Below are 27,155 nucleotides of genomic sequence, written 5' to 3'. Positions count from 1 at the left end.
GTAGCCAGTTCAGAGACCTATATAAGTAGTGTTGGACTAAACGAGGATCCCTGAGGGACCCCACAAGGAAGTGAGAAAGGAGAGGACTCGTAGCAGGCCAAAGCCACTGATTGATTCCTGTTTAAGAGGAAGGAGTTCTCTTTAACAGCTAATTCAGCCAGACAGTTGATTGGGGTTTTCTGAACAACCGTATCAAAGGCTGCTAATAATGATAATAATAATCCACATTTGTAAAGCGCACAATCACCCGTAAGGGTCTCTAGGCGCTGGGGGCCGTCGGGAAGATTAAGCAAGCTATTGCCCAGAGTCACATGGTGCTGGGATAATCTGCCGCCGCTGCCGGGGATCGAACCGTGATCCCCAGATTCCGGAGTCAGTCGCCCTGGCCGCGGCTTCACACCTCTTCCACCATCTGCTAAGATCTGCAGAGCTCTTAACTCCTCGGTGGCTTTGATGAGAGCAGGTTCTGGGCTATTACTGGTCTGAACCAAACTGGGTTGGGTGCAGAAGATGGTTTACGTGGATAAATTGGGTACGATGCATGTTCAGCATTTTCTCCACACTTTTAGCAGGAAGAAGGAGGGCGGAAATGAGGCTGTACTTATTAGGGTCTGCTGGATTCAGAATCGGTTTCGTTATTAAGGGGAGGATAGAAGGTTTTTTCCAAACTGATGGAAAAACTTCAGTTGAAAACATGGAGTTAAAAATGGATGAGAGATTAATAGCTATTAACTCCGGTGCAAGCTTGAGTAGGCCAAGAGGGGAGGGATTTTGTGGAGAACCAGATTTTGAGCCATTAAGTATTATTGTCCCAGAACTGTTGACTATGTAAAACAGCGTTATTACTGGGAACGGCGGTGAGCTTAGTGACTACCCGAAATAATTCTGTAGTGGAGTTTGTGGCTGATTGGATTAGTTGAGTGTAGTAAATTGCTTTTTTCTTTAGTTAAACAATTTTGGAGCTTGGCCAATGCTAATCTGTAGGAGTGCTTCTCCAACAAATCACAGTGCCTGCGCCAGCATCTTTCCCGTCTCCGGCAGAGTTGTTTCTCAAGTCTGAACGCCTTGGGCTGAGGGTTCCCTTCTGTCGGTGTGAGAGATTTTGGGTGGGGTGAGTTTAGAAAAGGAGTCGTTGAGTCAGTCCATATAGCGAGCCGATGCTAGGTCAGGATCGGACGGAAGAGTAGGATGGCATTTAAGGAGGAGTTGGGTTAGAATGTTTTCTAGCGATTTTACTCCAGGCCCTACAGCAGGAGGGACCACATGATTTTAAAGGAATGTGGAGTTTATAAGGGATATGAAGTCCGACAATTTAGATTATCCAGGATTGTGAAATCGTCAGCACAGAGACTATTTCCTAATAGTGAGCCAAGGTTGTTCAAAAACAATTTCTTCGGCCTGGTGAGCGATATAAAAACAGCCCTCTTAAAGTGAGCTTACTGTGGATTCCTATTTTAAAGAAGGCTTCGCAGTCTAAAAATAGAGCGGGATCACAGGTAGCAGTGAGCCAGCTACGATATATCAAAGCAAGACCTCCACCTCTTCTGTGTGGTCTCTTATCTAAATAGAGAGAATTCAGTGTGGACTGCAATACCAAAATCAGGGCTGGACGTCGGCTCGACCCAGGTTTCAGTATTGAAAAGTACATCAAAGTGTGAACTACCCAGGAGGTCAGCCATTTCTATTTTATGCTTTGGAAAGGAGCACAGGTTAATGAGGGCGAGGCAGAGCTTAGTATCATTCTTATTAACAGGAAGAGGAGGCTGATTGTTGAGGAAGGGACGTAAGGTTCGTCCAATTATACACAAACTGCAACAAGGGCATTTCAAGTTGTCTGAGTAAAGGAAGCAAGGTAGACAGAGACACAGCTGGGGGATCGTATGGGGCAAAGAGCATGTAACTCCTTACAGTGTAGGACAGTGACAGTCCTAACCTTTCGTGCATGAGGTCAGGGGCGGCTCCTCTGTTGGAACGGAGGAGTGTCACCCCACTTAAAATCCCCCCAAAACCCTTAAAAAAAAAAAGGGCAATTTATTACCATTTTCAGTGACAGCAACAGGGAGGAGGGTGGGCTGTCTTTGCACACTGTTTAAAGTGTGCATGTCTTTTTGGCTGGCCGTCTTGCGACGGCCAGTCACACGTGCACTTTAAACAGCTATAACCCAACTGTCTTAGGACAGCTGGGTTAGAGCAAGTGCAAGCCTCCAGAGAGCTGTAGAGCTAAGAGTGAAGCTGCTGCATGAGAGCAGTGCCAGGATTGGTCAAGGGAGTTACTGCATCCAGTTCCTGTGGAGAGAAGAGGACCGGAGCGGAGGACATCGTATTCAGGTAAGTTTTATACATTTTTATTTTCTTTTGTACCCGCTACCCCTCCCCGTAGATGCCAGCCACCACTTCATGAGGAACCTACCATAATGGCGAGAAGAATGTTCTGGAAGTCGTTGCGAAAGCCCAGAGTGTAGGTGCAGAAGAGGGCAAAGTTTCCTTCCACCAGCTGTGGGAGAGAAAGAAGAATTATTCTGGACTTCTCCGCCAAACTTTGTGGGCTCTTTGTATCAGTCACCCGCACCCAGGCTCTTTGTATCAGTCACCCGCACCCACACAAATAGATCTCCGTTGGTTTTACACAGGCTTCAAAGTTATTGTCCAAGTTCCAAAAAAATAAATCAAAAATACTGTCAAATGCCCCAAACAGCCATGCATGCTCATGAAAGTCAAACGTTCTGCCATGCCCCAGAAGGAACGACCTCTTGTCCAAGAGCTTAGACGGACTTTGGACACACACTACCCCTGACCTGCCAAAGCCTCCCTAGTGCATCTCAAACCCATCCCTTGCACTCCTAACGCCTTTCTGGGATCTGCTCAAAAAGGTCCATAGATCCCTTACTGTGAAAGACAGCCTATGGCTGAGGCTTCCTGAAATACATACATAATTTGTCATTTCTTTGTGTTTGAAAGTGGGCTCTGGAACCGCGGCCTTGACATTTGATGTGTAAACTGATTTGCTCCTCCCGAAGTTTTGCTACACGACAAGCATGATGAAAATGCTACTTGATTGGCAGTGGCTACTTTCATCATGTGTCGTTTTAGATAACGCGTATGTGCTGTAGGTGGGGGGTGTTGGGGGCGGGCTGCCCTTTCCAAATAGCCGTGATTAAATACAAATCTACAGTAACCTTGAAAACAATGTATGTGTTCTTTCAAAGAACAAATCTCTCAATTTGTGGTTGTCGGGGAAAATGTGAAAGAGGGTCTTTTTGAATGGGACTCCGCCCGCAAAGATGGATCCTTTTGTGCCTTTCAGAAGCCCTGTATGGGGACCCTCCTCACTTCTGTAGTCCTTTAGGTTGGAGTCCCCCTCTTCCCAATCTCAACCATGCATTGCCACTAGAAAGTGGCCCATGTGTAGTATGTCTGAAAGGGAACCAGTGCACGCCATCTCCTATCGTTTGTCACTTCCTTCAGGACTAAAGTGCCTGGAACCTCTAAGCTCGAGTCTATCACCCAAGCACTGCCTTGTAGAATTAAGCTTCTCGCGGTCACTCTGTGTAGATATTCACTAGTGAGCGTCAAAGGAGGTTACCTGGTACCCGCAGTACTGTGTCTGGAGGGTGTGCTACCCTCTGCTCACCATTCCTACAAGTGAAAGGCTGACATGCCTGTGCACCTCAATTCTGCACTCAGCAAAGCCCCAACCAGATTTTTACGATCTGGGTTGGCAACGCAGCTATTGCCAGACAATTATGTGAGCATCAACAGAGAGGGGCTTTGACTTCACCTACATGTTGGGTGATGGGAATACAGGTTTGAATTGGGCAGAAGTTGTGTGCGTCCACAAAAAGTGTGCTTGCCTGCCACACAGCTGTGATCATTTTCTTTATTTATCCAGCTGCCTTAGCTTGAACTTCCAGGGGCACACACAGGATATTGCAATGTTATTGAAGTGTCTTAGATAACTAGATAATTTGTGGTATTTTCCTCTGGCAGCAGCACAGACAGGGGGGGTGGGCAGTCATTAACCTACATGGATTTTTAGGTCTGACATGGCAGTGCAACTGTCACTGGACCTTTTAACCTACAACAGTATTTTTCTACAGTTCTTTGCTTCCACACAAATGGAGATGCGTTCCCATTCTATTTACTTGTAATGCTTCACATTACCATACTTCACTCCTTTAAAGCCAGACCTACTGGAATTGCTAATGCTTGTTATGGTTACCTACTTAGCAGACACTCCCTCCCCTCCTCTGCCTCCCCTAAAAGGCATCTATGGCCAAAGTGAGCTTTATAAGGAAGGCATTGATATGTAAACATTCTCTTCTTCCTATTGTAAACATTTTGCCCACTAAAGCCTGATCCCTGGTAAAGAAAACTTAATAACACTTTTCCGATTCAAGCATGGTCAAAGAGGAACCAGGGGATAGAACAAGGGAAGGGAGGGGAGGGGAGATATTAGCACTCTTGGAAAGGAGGGTGCAATATACATATAAGGGAAGCAAGCCACTGGGGAGAAAGGTCATCCATGGTGGAATACACTAGCGAGCAGATTCATTTTTATATAGCGCTATTACCAGCTGGTGGAGTCCGCTATTGCGTCCAGCACAAAAGGGAGGAAAAAAATACAACAGACAAAGGTTTACTAGTCATACAGCTTTATAGAGCGGATGTGTGATATTCAACAGGTGACCGGGCACAGTGTGACCCTCTGCACACCTTGACATTGGACAGGTCACAGGGGATTGATGTTAGCCTGGCACCCAGGGTGGAGGTGCCTCGTACTGACCAGATTACTGGGAAAAGGAAGGGGACACCGATGGAACCAACAAGTTTGTTGGGACTGGGATGGGTGATACTGACAGCGCACTGGGTAGTGGAGGGGGATACTGACCTCTCTGGAATGGAGTGATACAAGTTCAGTTCTTCTCAATCATTCTGTGCAAAATGGTACGAAAAGATCAATCAACTGGGTTCGATGATAAGGACCCTGGTCACTCAGTTGGTGGATTGAATGTGGGGGGAGGGAGGCGTCAAGGGCATTTGCTGGACAGAGTAGGGTGAGACTGGCCGACATACTTGGGGGTAGGGGAGTGATATTGAGCAGTTCATAGGGTGGGGATGATGCTGAACAGTTCACTGAGTGGAGGTATCTGGATGATGAAGTTGGGATCTTTGGAGGGAAATGACCATCTTGGGGTCCCTAACCCCATGAAGAGGAAAACTCATCACTTACCATGAACGCCAGCGAGGTGAAGAGGAAGCCTGCAATGAGCTTGATATAAGGTCCATGGCTCATAACCAGTTTCAGCCCCTGGAAGAAAGAGACTGGCTCATCCGTGAACAGTTTCCCGGTGTCTGTAGGACAAAGAGACAGAGGGGTGAGCGGGAGGGACACACTCGGGTTGAGCAGGAGTGAAATCGAGAACAGTCATGAGTGAGACTGAGGAGAGGGTAGCAGAGAGAGTGGAGGAAAGAAGAAAGCAGGAAAGAAATCTTGAAGGAAAAGTGGATTTAGACTGCGATGAGCCTGAGTAATGCAGAGGGTGTGTAGGAGAGGCAAACAGACTGAGTGGCGACGAGAACAGCAGGTGGCAGAAAAGCACACTACTGCTACAGGGCGTCTGAAGAAACTAAAATACTTACATGCACTTGTGGCTGTCTGCTGCCTTCCTGCCAATTTCACAACATGGATCTGTTCTTGCTCGACAATTGGTATTTTGGTTGGCCGCCTCTTTGCGTTTTGGCCATTTTAGTTTAACACCAATGTTTACACCCTGGTTCCTAGCTCCAAGGTTTTGATTTGATTGTCCACAGGGACACGCCGCATGAAGTGCTCAACATTTCCTGCAAGTGGGCTGCCAGAGTCCGTGACTGGATATTTGAAAGCATACTTTCTCTTAGGTTTCAAGGCATTCGTTTTTTTATTGCTTTATTCAGCGGATCCTGAATGATTTCCTTTTCAGAATGTCTGCCTTGCCTGCGCCGTTGGGCACTGCTTATTTCGAGGCGTATTTGCCAGCTCATACTTTCCACCTCTTTATTACCAAAAGTAAACTTGATGTACAGGTTTGCCCTCAGGATGCATGGGTAATTAAAGTAATATTAACCACTGACGAAACAAGAGTTGGAAAATGTCACACATGTGTTGGAAACAGAAAAGGTCCTCTGCCTGGTTTGGCAGAGCATATTCCTTGGCCTGAATTCCACACGTTTCCTTGGTTAAGACTGATTTTTTTTGCCTCAACAAAATCTACAGTAATGTGCGTTGTCTGAGGGCCCATTGTGACATGGAATGTGACCCAGAGCGGGGCATTGTGGGCTGAGAGCTATACGATGTGCACCACCTTTACTGAGCGTGCCTCGCTGTGGAGGATCACAGTGGTGGTACTTTGTTATGTATATATTATTGCCCTGTTATACTTGGTTATGTTCTCTCTCTCGTGCTATGTCCTCGCTCTGCCCTTGCTCCAAGCGTCCACTGTGGTGGTGTTCTAGATCGCGGAGCAGTTGGAGAGCTGAGGGAAGAGAGTAGAGGCGTTTCTCTGCTGTGCCCAGGTTTACTTGAAATAAACCTTTTAACGCAAATCTCCGTGCCATACCATCTTTACATACATAAAGATGATCTACATAGGATAGTCTTTTTTACCTGTTGTCTCACCGGAAGAGTTGCCTTGCTAGCCTAACTTTCCCAAATTTGTCTGCAAGTCCCTTACAAACTGGTCCCTCACTCTATTCAGGCAGGACATGGATAATGTGTACCTGTTTAATATATGTATGTTGTGGTTTCCTTGGAGGAAGTTGATTCTGCACATCGATAAGGTACACCACAATAATAAAAGATAACACACTTGAGTGATAGTAGGGTAGAAAGGAGCAAAGTTCCTGGGGCTTTCCTTGCCCAGCTGGGCACTGCCTGCTCGTGCGGTTTCCCTCGCTAGCTGGGCTGTGCTAAAGTATGTCGGTTCTTTGTTCCAGATTTTTGTATTTGATTGGGTCCTTGTTCCTGTAGTGTTGCTGGTTTTGCTTTCTGTGTCAGACGAGTTCTTTGTTCGTTTGGTAAATTCCCATCTTTGCTAGCATCTCATCTTAAGATTTTAACAGTGTTAGCCTGCTATGGTGTGCTCTGATATTCTGATTATAACCCTTCTTTATTTTACCTCTTTTTACACCCCACTCGCTGTACAGCTGGGCTTTTCTCTTCTAGCTTCAGGCCTTTTTCCATTAGAGGTCCAACTGGTGTCTAATGTGAAAGTTTACACAGAAAAGCAACTTTGCTCTAACGTAGATACAAAATTCTGAGTTGAGCTTTTTACTATTACATGCGCTTTTTCTTCTCTCAAATCGGCTTACATTTGAGGTTTCTTTAAACCGGAGGTGCTCCTGAAAAAAATCTCTGGATGTTGGGATCTGTGCCTGAACCCGGAGTAGGAAGAGGCTGTGCTTTAGAGACAGTCTTGCAACAACACAGGCGCTCAGGGACACCCATCCTTGGGGACTCCTGGAATTCACCTCAGTACTTGCTAATCAGAGGGATGCGGACACTTCCTTTCACGGTGAGGATATAGTAAGTGGGGCAGCACTTAAACATATGTGTGGTATATGCCACTAGGAATTAGGGGTTCAGATTGTGCCAAAGCAGTGCATAAAGTTGCTTTAAGAACACAGAATAGATGCACTGAACGTGGTGGGGGCTCAGCCCAAGTGTTCTGAAAGTGATGGTCACTTCATATAAAGTCTTCTCTGGTTGTCATCAAGCCCCATGCTTGGGAATCGTTTCAGGATAAGGAACCTCAGACTTTGAGACACCCGGTGGAAGATGGCCAAGAATGAGGTTAGGGAGCCACACTGACCATGCCCTGTGAAAAGGGTGCATTCTAGCCCATGGGTCACCACTGGGCTGAGTAGAAAGACCCATGGGGCCTACTAACCTCACTACAACAATAAGAGACCTGGACATGGATATCATACGGTCTCTCGAGTGCTCACTTTAGTGCATATTGCAAAACCTATGTACTCTCAGAACAGGGAATTGAAGCCACCAGTTGTGACACTGTATATAGCAACTAGTTGCTTGAAAGCAGGACCATCCAGCTCCACCGACTCTTGCTCCATTTCTTCATTGTTCCCTATGCAGCAAACGCACGTGGGTGCGTTTGCCAGCGGCTGGCTGGGTTAGTCTGTGGTTCAGTGTGATTGCTGGGAAGGAAGACACGTAGTCTCTTTGGCAGCAGTGTCTGGCGATGATGGACGGAGCTAGAATACTGTGTCAATATGTCTGCAGGGCCATTCCTTTGATATGATGTCTTCTGAAATGGTGGATTCGAGGCCTAGAAGTGCATCTCAGCTGCAGGAGAAGTATTTAGTTGAAATAGCAACAATTCGCCTGAGTGCAGAAAGGGTGGAATCTGACATTTCCAGCAATCAGTCATCAGTAGCAAACTTTTCCACCATTTAATGTTTGCGTTCGGTCTTCAGCACATCTGGGAGGACAGTAATTCAGATTGGCCCAAAATTGTTTAAAGGCAGAGAGAAATTCTGATTGGAAAAAACCGCCAATCAACCGCCCTTCTGAGTGGCTGGTACTACCCATCCTACCAGAGTCGCCTTGATACATGGGAAGGTATTTCTTTCCTCCAGGGATAGATAGAGTAGACGGCAGGAGAGACAGATAGGCAGAGGATGAAGTGTGGGTAGGATACAGAGCTGGAAGGAAAGGGTAGAGAAGGAGTGAGAAACACAAAGGGCAATCAGAGGAGATTAGAGGATAGGAGAGGGTAACTAAGAATGCTCCAGAGAGAGAGAGAGGGGAAGTGTAGGGGGAAAGAGGAATGGCTAGTAGGGGCAGAAAGGGTGAAAGGTGGGGAGAAGAGGTATAGGGCAGACAGCAGGAGGGATGGATAAAATAGAGGTAAATGGGAAAGGGAACCATATAACATAACAGACCGAGTACGGGTAGGCACAGGCAATTTAAAAATAGAAAAATTTGGGAGGTGGGCAGAGGGTGGTGCTAGAAACACGTTATGGTATGTTACATCAATATGAGTGCACTCACCTCGCTTCTCACGCACGCCTAAGCACAGGACAATTGCACAAAAGACGTAGATCGCTCCAATTATGCCAGCCGCAAGCATGTAAGCCTTTTTCTGTAAACGAGAGGATGTCTAGGTTAGCAACAGGAATAGCAAAGCATACACAGTGAACAGCCGCTGCAGGGTCCCATGCGCTGCACATATGCACTGAAGGACCGTGGGCACCAAGACAGAGTACCCAATAGCCCAACACACCAAGTCCAAGTGGCCAATGACCAGCCACCAAGAGATCCCACACAAGACAGCCATTAAAGGGTCGAACAGACAGTGACCAGAAAGTCCCAGGAGTCCAAGGACAATGACCGGGCGTCCAAAGTTCTCAGACATAGTGACAAGTCACTAAAACATCGTGCCAAGACTATTCACCAGCGTCCCATTGATGGCGACCTGTCAACAAAGGGCCCTACAATGAGGGACTAGCCACCAAGGGAGTAACAGGCACCAAAACAGCCACTTAAAGGGTAAGTAGACATTTACCAGACACCACAGGGTCCTAGTCCATGACCAGCCGCATAAAGGGCTCTATGCGCCAAGACCATATCCAAAAGGTCCCATGGACAACCACCAGCCAAAAAGAATTTACAGTGATAGTTGCCAACGACAAAACGATCAGCACAGATAGTAATCAGCCACAAAAGGGCTCTTTGGAAAGCCACCAACCATCCAAGACTCCCACAGACAGCAATCAGCCACCAAGGGTTTCATAGATGGTGACCACTTGCCAAAGTGGCTGCACAATGGTGCCAAGACTCCTAAGGTCTTGGTGGATGTCAACCTGCCACCACTAGCTCTCACAAATGGCAACCTAGGGTCGCATGGACAGTAACAATTGACTGGAGTGTCCGATGGAGGACTCACAACCAAAGACTCAAACAAAAAGCCACCAAAGAGCAGCTCCCACAAAGGTAGAAAGTCATCAATGGGCCACACAGATACCAAAGGCTACCATGGACAATGGCAAGACACAAAAAGTTCTAAAGAAGAGCAACCACCAAGAGTGACCATGGAAAGTAGCCATTCACTGGAGTGCCCAGCGGGATGTGACAAGCTATCCATGGCTCTTGCAAAAAAGAACTAGCCACCAGATGCTCCTAAGGGCAGAAGTCACCACAAAAGACTCCCACAGAGAGAACACAGTCACCGCAAGCCCCACAAGTATGACTGCTACAGAACCAATTAAATGAAGTTGCTGGGACATGGTCTCTTTCATTGGGGAGGGGGCAAGTGATGGAAACAAAGTACATACCGTGTCGGCAATGGAGTCTGTGTTGTGCGTGCTGTTCACTTCCTCCAAAGACACACTGGTATTTCCATGGGGCATCTGCAACTCACTGGGGATACATGGCATGCCCACTTGCCCAACAATCTGCCCCTGAATCGCCGTCCCCAAAAGGGTGCCCAAAACCTCCACCGTCATTCCTGTAACACAGAAAGTGAACACAATTGTGAATAGAAAGAAAAGACTCACTACAAGATCACTGTAAAAATAACACCTCAAGCTACACAACCTAAGAAGCTTCTAAGAAAATGGAAATTGAGTTCAGATAGCAACGGAAGAGGTACAAGAGCATGGAAGATAATGTTAAACTTGTACTGCAATACAAAAGGCCTGACACAGGACGCAAACAAGGTACATATGGTGGTCAGCGTTCAAGACCTGGGTATTTTCGCGAGAGGTTTGTGCAAGGAGAGGTGACAAAACCCATGTACCTCTTCGGATAGGAGCCACTAAGGCTTGTAGTCCCTCCCAATATATCAGGAAAGTATGCAGCGCTTCCCCGAACCATCCAGTGAAAGAAATCCACTTCTCCGTATGCAGTTCTGCATCAACACAAATATATACTCTATAATTGTCCATCGACCAGCAATGACCGTAGCATAGCTATTTTTGTTTACTTTAAGCCCTTCAAAGCTGTGCAACAGCCTAAAAAAATAATATAGCCAAATAGCTCTGAGAGCTATTTGGTTTTGTAAATATATATATTTTTAGTGACGTACGGTAGGGCCAGAGGGGGAATTACTAAGGGGAATTACTAAGAGGCAATGTATAGAACAAGCCACCCAAGGGAGGCGCTGGAGCAGCAAGAATGGACAGTGGGTGGGAGGGAACGAACATGAGCGAGGTGCGGGAAGCAAGAACAGACAGTGGGAGGAGGGCTAAAAGCAACACCAGGGAGCAGGAGGAGAGCGGCACATAGACTGCAGAGACAGGCACTCTTTGAGAGTGCATGTCCAGAAGAATATTAAAAGTATCTGCCGGAGCCCTCCAGCAGCCAGTGGAAGGATACTGGAGGCAGACAGGAAACAGTACTAGGTACATGGTCCACAGCAGACATGACACTGAAGCCCTGGGGGGAACCAGGAAGGAGCAGGAGATGCTGGCCAATTAAAAGCAAGGAAACCAGGGGCAGCTCTTCCGAAATGGAGGAGGAGTGTCACCCCACTTCTGAAATGCAGCAGTCAGAAGACAAATAAAAGGTCATAAAACTATTTTGTCATTTTATTTTTACTTCCAGTCTGCAGAGTCGAGGGCGAGGCGGGACCTGGCTGCAGCATCACACAGCAGGGGGGGGGGGGGGAAGAGTACAAATGTCAGTTCGGTCGCCAGTCCACGGCGGCCAATCTGACATGAGCACTTGCATATCTCTAGGCTGTTCCTTGGAGATATCCTAGGGGTCAGGCTCCAAACCCCTGCTGGAGCGCCAAACCGCCCCGCTCCGTCCAATCCAGCACTCCTCTCAAGCTGGGAGAAGCGCTGGGATTGGGTGGGTTCTGGGAGCCTGTGCCCATGGGAATTGTAGTGCTCGGAGCAGAAGATCGGTGCGGCAGGCAAGAAAGGTAAGTTTATATTTTTATTTTACTTCCCCCTCACCCCCTGGATTGGCTGTAGCCGCCCCTGAAAACAATAGTGATGTGGAAGCCAACCAAGGGTAGGGGAGGGGGACTCGAGGCCCCTTTTAAGAATTTTTTTTTACAAGATTGTTCGTAAGTAGAGCGCAAGTGCTGTGCAGACGACGCCTACAAGGAGATAGAGTAGTGACAGCACATCCACTCTCCCATGTGCCTCTCAGTTTGCTGGTTCAGTTCACAGACATGATCCTTTGAGACGGGCCTGTATGCTGCACTGCGTGTACATGATGGTGGCGCAACATGCGATGCCTCTGCGCTATAGAGCCTTGAAAGCTGGAGTTAGGAGTGAGGCGCACGGATGCCATCGAGCTCCAGGCGGGGCGTACTTCACCCGCTGCTCATGAGGGGTCCCTGAAAGGCCATGTTTGGAGGGACTGTGACTGGGCCCGAGGCGGAGAGGCCTGCCTGGGCACCGTGATCCCACGCTGCCGGTGGTCCCGGAGGGATTGAAGAGACTGCTCTCTGCGTCCGTTCCCCCTTGAGTCCGACCACTGCTTGCTGCAGAGACAGGGCCCGAAGGCTGCTAAACAATAAGGAGATAAACCGACCCACCACGGACAGCCCGCCTCCAGGCGCACAGCACAGAATCTCTTCTCCCATCTCTCCGGGGCTCTGAACATTCCTTCCACGGCACCCACCGCCTTGGTGCTCGGACCCCGCCTTCCTTATCTCTTGCGATAACCCTGCGCCGAGCAGACCTCAGAAACACCCATCTGAGGAGTAACTCTCTCCAGCCGGCCCCTCAGCAGGCCTGGGGCGGAGGGGGCGTCACACAAACTATGACCACGAGCCGCCTGCTCACCTCCATGGGTGGACCGGAACCCCCCACAAAGATGGGAGGGCTCAGTGCTTTAAATGGGCCGGTACTAAGTACCGGCACTTCTACATTGTCTGCCTCAGTGTCCACAGAGAGTACCGGTACTCATGGTAAAGCAAGCCAAGCTCCGTGACATTTGGCTTGTACAAAAAGAAGCCTGACAGACCGGATGAGTCGGTCTGTTTCCAGTGAAGCACTCTAATAATGGAGTGCTAATCTGCCCTCAGGGCGCTAGCTGCGGGGCGGCCCGTGTGCATTTCTTCAGAGCTGGCAGGCGGTTTGGGAGGGGCCCGAGTCACACTGATATTTGACACTCAGGCTCTGTGAGGTGTCAAGCACAGTAGGTGTTTGAGCGGGCGGCTAATGGGCACATCGTCAATGCGGGGAAATCTAAGAGATTGCCTCCTGCTGGCAGAGTAGGGCTGCACTTTTTTGATGTCAGTATGAGGAGGAAGGTGGGTTAAGTGAAACTGTAACACAGCCGGTGGGAATCGAGGTTAGTGATGTGGGTGTGGGCAGCAGCCAGGGATGGATTGGCAAAGCGCACATTCGGCCGATGGGCCATGTCGGAGTGTCACCTGTTTCATGGAGAACAACCATCCACAATATCCTACTGGCCATCCAGCCCCCACTATGGCCACCTGACTAGGCCACTATGGAATGTGTAGGCGGGCTGCATCACAGAACGCTGTGCTTCGAGGTGGGGAGCTGAGCCGAGTGAGAGGCACGTTTTGCGGCTGTAGCTTTGAGCCATCTTCACAAAAGCCCAGATCTCACGAGCAGTGCTAGCCTGCATTCCTTCCTGCCATTCTGCCAGGCCATCACATTCAGGCCATGGGGGGGGGGGGGGGGGGGGGTGAGTGTGCTAAGGCTCAGAGGCCTCGCTGGTAGGTCAGGTGAGGTGTTGCCAACATTGGGAAATTTTAAGCTCGACCCCAATTTCAATAATTAGGTTACCTGCACATATTCCGATGTTCCCGGACAGGGATAACCTACCTGGTGTCCCCCCCGCCCCCCACCAACCCCCAGGTCGTCAAGATGGGTGAGGTCGGTTGCAGCAGGGGCGTTGTCGTCAAGGACAAACAACAAAGGAATGAACAGCAGGGTAGGAGTAAATAAACACCTCGCCTGCCTGCTGTGAGGACCCCGCTTCCATTGGCCCAGTGGAAAGCCACTGGACCATTACAAGGGAGGGTCCGCACTCCTCTAAGTTCCGCAAGCACTTTTGTAAAAAGCACCACTTTTTTTTATACAAAAGTGGCGATGTTGCAAATTTATTGCAAATCGTTAAATTGCGAAATCCTGGAAGGTCTGACAAGAACTTGTGTATGCTGCAAGTGCGGTCAGAGCTTCCTAGGTGGCAATGCAATGATCGGCCACACCAGCTGAGCTCTGCTGTGTGTGTGTAGACATTAATAAGGTCAATGGAAAAAGGGGGGCCCCTACAATGTACTGAGTTAGCTACTCGTAGGGAATACAAACTGTGTAGAGAAAAAGGGTGTAGCAAACTCTGAAGATATATATAGACCCTTGACCAACATGCAATAATATCCACTGTACAGCAACTAAAGGTTGCCTGACGTACATTATTGTTTCTCCGGCGTATCTATTTCCATAATCACGCCAAGACTAAGTAAACAGAGAAGGAAATAGATGCCGGCACCTTGTGCTTCCGGTCTACAGCGCTTATAAACGTTTTTTATGTGAAGTGACGATTATAGATAAATATCCGACAGTGTGTTTAAGAGCCAGGTAATTCCATCAAAGTCTTCAAGAAATTACGAAATAAGACTGGATTTAATACCCTTGTGCCACATATGAAATCAATTATTCCAAAGGGTATTTACTTGAACTTATCAGTATGCCATAATCTGATGCCATCCAAATAAACCTGCTCACACAGGAACCAGAGTTGCCTTGTTGTTTTCACGAAGCAGCATTGTCTCCATGTTCGTATCACATTTGTGTATATATGTTATGTACGAATGACGGTCACCTGACGAAGGCCCTTTGGCCGAAACGCGCGTAGTTCCATTCAACCGCATTGCCTTCATCGAATTTTCCAACGATTGGTTATATCGTATATCACCCCCCCTTTTTTTCTGTTTTTTGATGATAGTGTGTTCATGTATTTGCTTTGTCTACACTGATTGTTTTTGCACTACTTTATTTGTAAATAATTCTCATCCATAGAATTTAATTGTCATGTATGTCTGAAAATATTTTTGAAAGGAAAATATGAAATGAATAACCAAAAATGAAAAAAATAAGTAAATGATTGCAATAAAAAGATTTAATAATTTTGAATATATCAGTGTTTCAGCATACATTTATTTAGTTGCTGTACAGTGGATATTATTGCATGTTGGTCAAGGGTCTATATATATCTTCAGAGTTTGCTACACCCTTTTTCTAGACATTAATAAGGTCTACATTGTTTTTAACTACGAACTGTACAATGCAGGAGCCGTTTGTTCTGAAGACATTTACATTTTATAATTACTTCAACCACTTGAAAAAAGATTGAGGAAGGCACTTTCTCTGCTCTCCTCGCAAACTATTCACGTTGCTCGCTTCCATACAACTTATGTGGATCGCTCACATGTAGCAGTGGTCTGGCCTACGGCCAAACAGCAGCATTTCTTGCATGCCTTTGCCCCTCCCCGATAGGGCCAAACAGAGACCGTCAAATATCCCAATAATCTAATATGGGTTTTACTCCTTACAGAGAGGCTTCGATCTGTATGGTAATTTAAATTCCAACTAACCACTCCGATCATTGGACTGATGCATTCATTACAATGCAATTTAATTGATTTGATTTATTTCTGCCCCAGGGCCAACCCCACCCTGTCTTTTTAAGAATAACCTTAATCAATATTGGTCTCCAAGCCCTTCTCTTGGCACGGGCCTTGCTAACACTTTGAAAAGCAATTAACATATTGGTTGGACTCCTTCTAAATAAACTCTGGCTGAGTCATCGTGTACTAAACTCGCCTCAGTCCTTATGTGCTGTGCAGGCTCTCCTGCGCTACAGTTACTGTACTTCCGGCGGATCGTCTGACCACAAGAAAGTCTGAACTGCAGCCTTCGTTGCCTCTTGAAAACCTATGCAAGTCTCAAGCAATCCGATGGTTAGAAAGGGCAGGCCTGTGATAGGGACTCGCGCTATGTGGGATCCAACTGGGATAGCCTTTCTTTACCTTGTAGAAGGATTGTGGTGGTTCTGAAATTCACATCAATATTTGCATTCCAATTGTTTGACCCAGCCCCTTAGCAACATGCAACGGATTTCAGTCCCAGTGCATAGTGTTAGGCCACGCCCTGAGTTACCCATGCTAGCAAACATTTGGCCTTTACCACAAGCTCTGGGTGGAATCCATAGCCACTTTCCCTGTTCCCAGAACTTACTTAGCAAAGCTGTTCATTACCTGGTCATGGCTGTGCCCAGTGCACTCGTGGCATGGGGTCCTTCTGCATGCTACCCCTTCATTTTGCCACCTGCTTGGCACAATTTTAGATGATTTTAATATGCATTTAGAAAATCCAGAGAACACAGATGCGGTATGTCTTACTGACATGCTGCTTAGTCTCGGACTAGAACAACGGGTCAATGAATCGACGCATCAAGCAGGCCATCGACTCAAAGGCATTTTCTCCGACTGTCCGTACTTGTCAACATCAGCAGCCCTACCCTTGCTATGGTCTGATAATCGAGCAGTTATGTTTAACATCAAATTAGCCCCCCTCATTGCATCTCACAATAAATCTCATCCAGTAAGGTACTCACGAAATTGGCATTTGGTAAAGAAGACCGAGCTAGACACCATCCTATCAAAAACACGGCCCCACACAACAACAGATACTGATTAAGTGGCTAGTCTATATTAGAGATGGTTGGATAATGCCGCAGAACAAATAGCGTTGACTAAAGCCCACAGGAGGAACCAGGACACTCCCTCTGAACGCTGGTTCACAGAAAACCTAAGGCGGTTTAAACAAGCATGTCGTAGGCAGGAAAGAAAATAGAGCCGCCACTATGAGGATTCAGAAAAAGAGAAATACAAACTTATTTTAGCCTCAGATAAAAATCTGATTTTGAAAGAAAAATCCAAATATTTCACCCAGAAGATTGAAGCAGCAAAAAATTCCACAAAATAACCTTTTGATACAGTATCTATATCTCCAGAAACGGGGAATCAGGGCATGGACCAAACCTGCAATTCATGGACTTCCATTTTTCAAGATAAGGTTAAGTCCATTTTTAATCTTTTTTCCTTGAATCCCTCGATGGATCATCAATTCATAATGGCTCCCAAATTAATAATAATGAATGTAACGTCCGTCTAACTGCGTTTGCTGAACTTTCTCAGGAGCAAATTTAAACCATCCTTTTGCAAACAAAGTCAGGATCTCCTTTGGATCCATGCCCACCAAAAACTATTCATTTAGCAGCGGACACGATTTTGGAATACCTCACAGAAAGGTTTTATCTCCTGATGAATTCAGGAAAATTTCCCAGAGTCTGGAAGATAGCTTACATTCTTCCTTTACTTAAAAGAGCTAACCTAGATCCTTCAGAATCTGGGAACTACCGTCCCATTTCCAGATTGCCCCTTCCGGCCAAAATAATTGAAAAAGCCAACAATTCACAGCTGACATTTAGGACCAAAGCCACCTAGACCCTTGCCAATTCGGATTTAGGAAACATCACAGTACAGAATTGGCACTGATAAGTGTTTCGGAACAGATTAGATTGACGCCGGATGCGGGTGGTAGGGCAGTGCAGGTCATACTGGACATCTCAGCAGCATTTGACACTGCAAACCACCAAATCCTGCGGAACAGGATGGAGGATATTGGGGTAAAAGACAAAAGCTATTGCTTTTGTTAAATCATTTTTGTCAGACAGAATTCACTTTGTTGCAGTTGAATATTTTAAATCCTCCTCCTTCTCTCTCCCTTGAGGCGTCCCCCAGGGTTCGTCTCTTAGCCCGACCCTTTTTAACACCTAGGTAGCCCCTTTGGCAAATCTTATTAGATCTTTCACGTTCTCTGTAGTCACTTACGCAGATGATACCAAATTAGTGATCTCAGTATCATCAAATCTTTCAGAGACAGCAAAGCGTTTTTATAGCTGTGTGCAGGAGATCGGAAAATGAATGGCCCAAAACTGGTTGAAGTTGAATTCAGGCAAGACCGAGTATTGCACTTTGGAAAGGAGCTCTCCTTTTGGTCCCAAGATTGGTGGCCACCTGAACTTAGCTCGTCAGGTACTAAGGTAAAAAAACCTTGGAGTTATCTTTGATAATCAACTTACCTTCAAAGGGCATGTAAATGCAATCATGTCTATCTGCTGCTTTACTATGATACTTTTAAGAAAGATCTTTCCCTTCATTCCGATAGACCTGCAGAAAACTGTAATTTTCGCCCTGATACTCTCAAAAATGGACTACGCAAATGCTCTTTTCGTAAATATAAGAAAGAAAAGTCTCAATAAGCTTCAGGTCCTACAGAATTCAGCTGCCCGCCTTTTACTTAGTATAACTAAAAGAGAATCAGTATCAGCTGTCCTTTTGCTTCTCCTTTGGCTATCTATTGGACTATTTCATGCCCCCATGCTATAAGAATGGCTTGGGTGGCTGGGAAACGTCATTTTTAATGACTATTGGATTGGATTAAAAATGAACAGTTGTTATGATCATCTGTAAATTAGCCACACAGCGCAAACCTTGTAGCAGACTACCACACGTTTCGGTGTTGGCAATTAAGCACCGGAAACCACAGGCTCAAATTAAGCATGGTTTACATACAGCACGGGAGCAGCAGACACAGAACATCTAACAGGTGCACAAACAAAGTCCAATGTAGGATAAATTACAGAAAGCAGAATATGATGGGAATTTGTTGGCAAGGGGAGAAAAAAAAAACTTAATTGAATCCTTGTGTACATATTAAAACTGATCAGGTTTAAACTTTGAGGTATATGTCAATAACGTGATGTTGCAATTGTATCTCATGCAACCTTCAAACCTATAGATCTCCCCCTCTAGGATTCTGCCTGAACCCCACCACCCCAAACAATTGAGCTAATGAAGGTTGACGTAAAGTGTGCCTTTCTAGCTCTGTGTAACCAGGTTAGTAGCGTTCGAACACAGTACCATCAACCAGACTGTAGGGTCTGAAGAACTGTCTGAAAGGAAGAGACACCATATCGATGATGTCAGAGAGGGAGGAGAATCCGCCACATAAACTTAAGAAAATAAAAAATAGGGGAGTGGGGACCATTCAGAGTCCATTTTCTTCCAAAACTCAGTCGTTTTAAATCCATGACTTTCGAATGTATAATGTCAATCAAAATGGATTTCAACGCAAAAGGATTCATCCGTAGATAACCTACAAGCAATTGGGTAATTACGGCCTACTTTCTTGCCAAAGGCTTTGGAAATATTGGCCAGTCTCTACCACGCGCCGCTGGTGGGCAGAAGCACATACCAGGAATTTCCTCCAAGCACTGGCAGGCGGTGGCACTGGCTGGTTCCGAGGACGTGGGAGGCTAGAAGTGCAAGCAGTAGCCTGCACCCTTCCAGAATTTCAGGCTCAGAGCCCCCAAATGCCTGTTACAGCCCAGACACCTCACCCTTGATTTAACAAGTCGAATATTATACAGGATCCCTTGGCAGCCGTGCACTCCAATGAATTAATTGTAAGCATATCTGAGGTCATGGCCTGCATTTCATAATCACTGCACTTGGATGAACTTCCAGTTGGGAGCAACGCCCAGGTATGGACTGTCGCACATCGGACGTGGAAGATCGACAAAGTCCAACTGTCTGTGTTGGGAAAGGGCAAAAATCGGAGCGTGGCCTCTTGACAACGTTTAGCATTTTGCAATATCCTGCAGATCTCCCTCCACCCTTTCTAAGCCTAAGAACTCGACTCTCTAGGGATCCGAGCACAGCCCTTTATAAAACCCAAGGATCAGAGACGAACATCGAAAAACCTAAGGATCAGAGACGAACATCGAAAAACCTAAGGATCAGAGTACCGATCCTTAGGAAAACTCTCCAAGGATCAGATCACAGCCCCTGCTAACCCCTCTACGTATAGCAGCACAGCCCCTGCTAACCCCTCTACGTATAGCAGCACAGCCCCTCCTAACCCCTGTATGTATAGGAGCACAGCTCCTCCTAACCCCTCTATGTATAGGAGCACAGCCCCTCCTAAACCCTCTATGTATAGGAGCACAGCCCCTCCTAAACCCTCTATGTATAGGAGCACAAACCTTCCTAAACCCTATACGGATAACAGCAGAGATTCTCATAAGTCTTTTCCCAGGATCACAGCACAGCTTTTATAGGTGCTTTCCAAGGACTAGAGCACAGATCCTCATAGGTCCATTCTCAGGATCAGAGCACAGATCCTCATAGGTTATTTCCTAGGATCACAGTACGGGCCCTCATAGGCCTACTCCAAGGATCACATCTAAGGCCTTCCTAAATCACGGAGGACCACAGCACAGACCCTCAGACTCCAGATGAAGATCAGATGTGCGTAGACCTGCTAAGGATCACAGCACAGGCTTCCACAGTATCAGAGCTTGGACCTGTTTAGATGCTCAACTGATTAAAACATGGACTTGTGTGTGCTGCCTAGACTACAGCATTGTTGCGCCAACAGTAAATCAACACAAGCCTATAAAATACAAATACCAACAATTTAAAGATACAATTGTTGAATTTTTAAATATTTAATGTTAGACTTATGGCAAGTCTTTTTTTTTAAACTGAAATCGTTAAAACTTCAAACACAGGTTTGCTTTAGGCTTAGGTTCCGGCCTAGGCTCAGCATTAGCCCAAAGGGGAGGCCACAGGGCTAGGGTTAGTTGTACGGCTAGAATTAGACTTGGGGTCGGACTATTGCTGGGCCTTGGTTTAGCGTAAGGGCGGGCACTGGTTCGGTAACAGGCTGGTGAACTGCAAAGGGGTGTCTGGCACCTGGGAGAGCCTCATGGAAGGCCTGCAGGAGACTTATTAACAGAGCTGGGACTTTACGAGAGTGAGCGTCTGAGGGGCAGAGCTGGGATTTGAGACCTACAAGAGGCTTTTGGACAGAGCTGGGAAGTTCCCCGACCGGACAGAAGCTCACAAAGAAATGTTTTTTTTCTGAGTCTTGCAAGAGGCTCGTGGACAGAACTGTGGCCTTCAAGTGGTGTCACAGAACTGGGATCCACTGGAGGCTGCAAGATGCACACTAACTGATCAGGGGTTTCCTGGGACATGGAGGGGCTCTTAACAGAGCTGAGATTATCTGGCACGTGAGAGGCTCCCAACTCCGAGCCATACAGAGGCTAAGGGACAGCGCAGGGAGTCGGATACACATCGCAGCAGAGTGTTCAGGAAGGGTGTCACACCGAGCCGAGGCGCTCCGTCACCCATGAGAGATTCACGGGCAGAACCGGGACGTGCAGAGCTCTGGGAGAGGCTCGCTGTACCGAGCTGGCATGTGCTGCGCTAAGAGAAACTTGTAAAAAACATTATAATGTTGCAGAATGAGACTAGCAAGAATTAGAGAACAGAATGCACCAAGATAAGAAGAGCTGGGATAAACCTGCATTTAGAAACAAAGTCACGCTCGGGAGAAAGGGTGCCCCGGGAGGGGGAGATGAAGGAAGAAGCGAAGCAAAGTTGTCCTGGTTTATGTCAGCAGTGATGGCCAAGAGGCCGTGCAGATGCAGCGAAGGCGAGAAACGAGACAGCGAGAAGTTCTGTGATCAGGGAGCAGGGAGCAGACTGCGACAGAGCGCTCTTGCACCACCGCTGCAGCTGCACAGACGACGCCCCCTTGGAAGGATGCTGCGCCGCTCACTTGTGCAATGCGAGCCAGGCACCCACCCCATCAGCAGAGACCGCTTCCTCCCGGCCTCAGACTGGCACACACTTGGATGGTGGTCCAGCTGGCACGAGGACTCTCACGTGAGGCATCCTTGTAACTGAGGTGCAGTACAGACGCTCAAACCGGGCGCCAAAGGAAATTTCACTGATGACAAACTTTAATTAAAAATACTGCACATCGATTTAAGTCATAGAAACAAGCAGTATACACACACACATTTCATACATACCAAATCAACAAGCATTGGAAATGCAATAGGTCTCGCAGCATTAGAGTTAGTGCTTTTAGAATTGTTTATGGGTTTTTTTGTAAATCTTTAGCATTTTTGTTTCCTGTAGCCAATGCTAAAGAATTTTAAAAAAAAAGCCATAAACATTTCTAAAAGCTCTAACTCAAATGCTCCGAGACCTATTGCACTGTGTGAGGGTGAGGGGTTGAGGGTGAGTGAGGGTGAGTGAGGGGTTGAGGGTGGGTGAGTGAGGGGTTGAGGGTGAGTGAGGGTGAGGGGTTGAGGGTGAGTGAGGGTGAGGGGTTGAGGGTGAGTGAGGGTGAGGGGTTGAGGGTGAGTGAGAGTGAGTGAGAGTGAGTGAGTGAGAGTGAGTGAGGGTGAGGGGTTGAGGGTGAGTGAGAGTGAGTGAGAGTGAGTGAGAGTGAGTGAGAGTGAGTGAGAGTGAGTGAGAGTGAGTGAGAGTGAGTGAGAGTGAGTGAGAGTGAGTGAGAGTGAGTGAGAGTGAGTGAGAGTGAGTGAGAGTGAGTGAGAGTGAGTGAGAGTGAGTGAGAGTGAGTGAGAGTGAGTGAGAGTGAGTGAGAGTGAGTGAGAGTGAGTGAGAGTGAGTGAGAGTGAGTGAGTGAGAGTGAGTGAGAGTGAGTGAGGGTGAGTGAGGGCGATAGATAGATAGAGTGAGGGCGATAGAGAGATAGAGTGAGGGAGATAGATAGATAGATAGATAGATAGATAGATAGATAGATAGAGTGAGGGCACCTAGAAAAAACGGGGCAAAAAAGTCCCTTTGTTCACCAGACACAATATCTTTGTATTCTCAATGTCGGCCATTTATTGACAATCATTTATGGTGGCTGGAAACCATTGATATAAAGTGTAGAAGTGAGTTTTTAATCACACTTATTTACGTTTTTGATTACTATGGGAGGATAAGTGCAAAGTCTGCTGAAATGGAATATTTCGATATAGTGCACTGGCCCAAAAAAAAGTTTGTAGAAAATGGCCAGAAAATGTGGGCTTACGGCCAGCGGTGCTGATTTTAGAAGTGGTGAGATAGGCTCGATTCTCCGCAGCTCAACATCCTGTGATTCTGGGCAAATCACTTAAAGTCTCGATACTTAACAAAAAAAACACATGAATGTGTGCCCTTGTGTAATGTAACTGGTGCTCCTGTACACTGCTCCAGTGCATTCGGGTCAAGTTCACGCTAAAAAAAATGTGTAGAAAATCATAAACACTCTGTTGAAAGAGTTAATTTGAAAGCGGTCTGCATGCAAATCCCTCTGTATGTTTTTGTAATTTCGGTCAAATTCTTGTCAACGGACATGACAATGTGTAAACCGAAAAAATATATATGCCACTATGTTGGCGAAGTGCGCTGTAGTACACATTAATCCATTGCCGTTTTCGACATTTCTGTTTCAGCCATTAAACACAAAATAACGAAATCACAATATTGCACCCATTTTAAAGTTGATACCGAGAAGAAGGCGAGGCGCTACAGTCACCAAAGCTCTGCTTCATATGTGAAAGAACACACGCACGTGCATTTCCATATAGCTTCCGGTTGAGCATAGTGACATGAGTGGACAGGTACTGTCCGGTACTCAGTGCCTGCGACTCTAGAACTCATGAGGGAGAGTACCTTAATTTCTCAGTAGAGGTGTAATATTACATTGAATGGGAGCGTACCAGCACTCCACAAGGCTGGTGGCATGGGAGAGAGGAGTGGCAGAGAGCAGGGGTGGATGGGAAAAGGAAAGTGAATAAAGAGGGGGGAAAAATAAAGAGTCCACGGGAACGGAGAAGAGAGAGATGGTAAGAGAGGAAAATGAGAGAGAGTGGAAGGGCAGTGAAAGAGAGCGAGAGGGGAAGATAGGAAGAAAGATAATGGTAAAATGGGAGCTGGAGGGAAAGAGGGTGGGAAAGACTGGGAAGAAGCGAAGGGAGAGAAGAAGAGACAGGAAGGGAGAACAGTGGCAGAAGCATAATTGGAGAGGTGGGGAGAGAGAGAGGGGGTGGAAGGGCGGCACGAGGGAACGCAAGAGAGGGGATGAAAAGAGAAATACTGAAAGGGAATAGGGGGGCAGGAAGGGGAGGAAAGGTAGATGTGGAGCGGAATCGGACCGGAAGTGTGGGGTCCATGGGGAAGATGCTGCGGGGACGATGAAAGGGAGAGACGGGGAGAAGCTGGGAAGGGACCGGAGGGGTGGGAGGGATGGGGTGAGAGGCTGACAGGCGAGAGACGCTGATTCAACCGGGTCTCACCCGGCCGGTCTCACTCCGCGGGTAACAACCTGTGACATAACGGAGGGGAGAAAGAGAAGAGAGAGCGGCGTGAAAAGAGGCAGTGGGGAGGGCAGGGGGGGGCAGGGGAGGACTCGGTGGAGAAGGAGAGGGGGTGAGACAGGGAGGGAGAGAGCGAGAAAGATCGCGGAGGGAGGTAGATGGTGAGTGGAAAGAGAGAGGTGATAAAAAATGCAAGCAAAAAGAAGAAAAAAAAAAAAGAAAAAAGGTGTGCACAAAAAAAGAGAAGTGGCAGCTCTGGGCAACGCGGCCGTGAATAATTAGGGGGGAGTAGAAAAAAAAGTACGGCCGGGAATAGAAATGCCTTCGTTATATATCACAGTATATACACCAAACCCCTCCTTCCTATTACAAACAAATGAGGCAGATTGGCATGGCCAAATCATGTTAGAAAGATAGGAGCCACGATAGGATGGGAGCTTGCCGAGGCAGTCAGAAAAAGCAAAGCTGCAATGAAAGACAAGCATACTTTCTGGTCCGGTAAAGTTCAGTGTCAGATTACACACGACAATGCCACGGGACTATCACTAAAACTGTTTTCATTGTCAACAAGCTCTCGGCATTGCGTGGCGGGAGGGGGCGGGGGGAACGTCGAGTCAAAAAAACAAGTGAAAGCGGGATGTAAGTAGGGGGGAGGAGAAGTCTGGGCAGGCAGGATGACTCAGGGGAGGGGGCGGAGCGGGGCAGAGCGGCATGTGGGTGTGAAGAAGCCGGGCCTTTGAAGTGAAGCTAAGCTTCACTTCAAAGGTGTCGGAGGAATGCGGGCGGCTGTGCACGCGCTTTTAAGCTCAATGCACATGCGCATTGAGCTTAAAAGTCACGGGCACTGCAAGGAATCGCCACGATTCCTTGCAAGTTAGATAAAGAGTCGATGAGCCCCTATAGTCTCGCTTGCTCGATGCGCATGCGCATCGACAGGCGAGACCTAAAAACGAATACATGAAAAATCATAGTATAATTAAGGACAAAAAAATTAAAATCTTCCTCAATAATTAAAAAATGAGTAATAAGTAAAAAATGAACTTCTCTAGGTACCTTCTACTATTGCAGAGCACTTCTCTAAAGCACATAGGGGGGAACTTAAAATCTTCAAGATGTTCCTTCAGGTTAGTTAATGCCTCAACTATCACATGCCAAGCATCCTTAAAGGACAACCAGTGGTTATTAGAAATAGGAAATGTGGGGACAAAACGCAGCTTATAGAAAACGGCGAGTATGATTTATGTCTCAACTGCAGCTAGCGCCATGCTTTGGGAAATAACTTATCCCTCCAGTAATACCAATTCAACATCCAGAAATCAACAGGCGCTGAAAAAGTAGGATTGCACTATAAAAAATATATATATATATATATATATATATATATATATATATATATATATATATATATATATCACCATAAGTGTTCTATCAATACATGAACACACCTAAGCTTTAAACAGACAACTAGAAAGGGTCTTGCCATGAAATGCACTCGGGCCCAAGATTTCAAGTTCCAAAATAGTACAGCTGGTACATAGCTTATTAAATATCATTAACATAAAACAAAATAAGCTATCAAATGCCACCCAAGCTACACATGATTACAGTTTAAAAGTCTGGCCAAGGCACCACTCCACGAAGACCTAAAGGACAGTTCTAATCTGATAACCTCATATGACGCACTGACACAGGCCCAAAACCAGTCTCCTGCCCCAGAACCATACATCGCAGTCATCAAAACTTTGGCCATGTAAGGTTTTGTAAAGGCCAAGACTGATTAGCTTCAATGAGTGTTGTTGAATCTAGCGAAGTCCCTTACCACATCTATGACAGAACGCCTCTTGGCTGCAGGTACTTATCACAAACTAGTATCCTGGTCAACCTCAACTTGGTTGAGCCAAGAAACCACCACAAAACAAATTAAAGCTTCATTTCAAAGCCACAGGTTCTCCCCCAAAGCACCATTTCATCTGCATAAAATGTCAAGGCTACTTTCTAACCCACCAGCTTCAGAACAAATCTTACCCCTCTTCCTTAGACTTATCACTCACATAGTGTGAACAGTCAAATGAAAAGGTCACAGCCCTGTCTTATGGAGGAGTGGCTAGTAATAAATTCAGGATAGAGCCTAACCCTTCTGGGAAATCTCATCCCCAAAAAGCGTGTATATATATATATATATATATGGGCCATTGTGATAATCAGCCATCTCAAAGCGCCAAATTGATCATTTAATTCCAAAGATTGCTGTTGTTGATCATATTGGAAACAGCCAAGATTACCACAAACGCATAACATAGCGGCCCATTTTTATTATGGTCGACCAGACATAATGGCCAGGGCCGCTGCAATATTCACCATGGGTATTCTGGAAATAAAATTATGTTTGCCCCTTCGGCACAATTGAAGAGTTCAAGAACTTTCAAAATGTTTTCAGATGGGCATAACCATGACAATATCTGGTAGGCGGAAGGCAAATTGGAATTAGGTCTACTATGAAAGGGTATATAGGACACCCAGTGGCTTCTTTCTAGTCTCAAAATTTTGCACAAAAAGAAGACCAGCAACAGAGACACCCACCAATTCATCCGATGAGGAACAGTCATTGGGCATCTAAGCTCTATAGTGCTGGAGTCACAAAACATTTTTTTACATAGATCGGATCACTCTCAACAAAAGGAGAAACACGGTGGTATTTCTGGCAAATGACCTTTAACATTCAATGTGAACAGGAGGTGTTCATTCTAGCATATCCCTCCTGGGTAAAAGAATACCATCTAGGATGCCCAGAAGGGATCACTCCCGCTCACAATGTTCACCAATCGAACACCATAACCCTCTGTTGCAAGGGTGCACCCCAGAGGCCTGGAGCCACCTCGATCTCCGCAGGGGTGATGGCAACCAGACCAACATCTCAGGCAACACCTGATCAAGC

The 27,155-nt window shown here is 46.6% G+C and overlaps 1 protein-coding gene across 2 annotated transcripts in view; it reads right to left on the bottom strand.

The window, feature by feature from the left end:
• Nucleotides 1–27,155, bottom strand: part of MFSD2A (MFSD2 lysolipid transporter A, lysophospholipid) — an 87,672-nt gene that overhangs the window by 15,582 nt on the left and 44,935 nt on the right. For both annotated transcript variants that reach the window (XM_078680792.1, XM_078680794.1), the window contains 4 exons: nt 10,333–10,505; nt 9,050–9,140; nt 5,231–5,352; nt 2,411–2,494 (listed from right to left, as the gene is read on the bottom strand). In XM_078680792.1, the coding sequence (XP_078536918.1) occupies nt 2,411–2,494; nt 5,231–5,352; nt 9,050–9,140; nt 10,333–10,505 (470 nt within the window). The remainder of the gene's footprint in view (nt 1–2,410; nt 2,495–5,230; nt 5,353–9,049; nt 9,141–10,332; nt 10,506–27,155) is intronic.

Source organism: Lissotriton helveticus, chromosome 3_1 (assembly GCF_964261635.1).
Source record: "Lissotriton helveticus chromosome 3_1, aLisHel1.1, whole genome shotgun sequence".
NCBI classification, from domain to species: Eukaryota; Metazoa; Chordata; class Amphibia; order Caudata; family Salamandridae; genus Lissotriton; species Lissotriton helveticus.
This window is presented reverse-complemented; position numbering and strand designations above follow the sequence as displayed.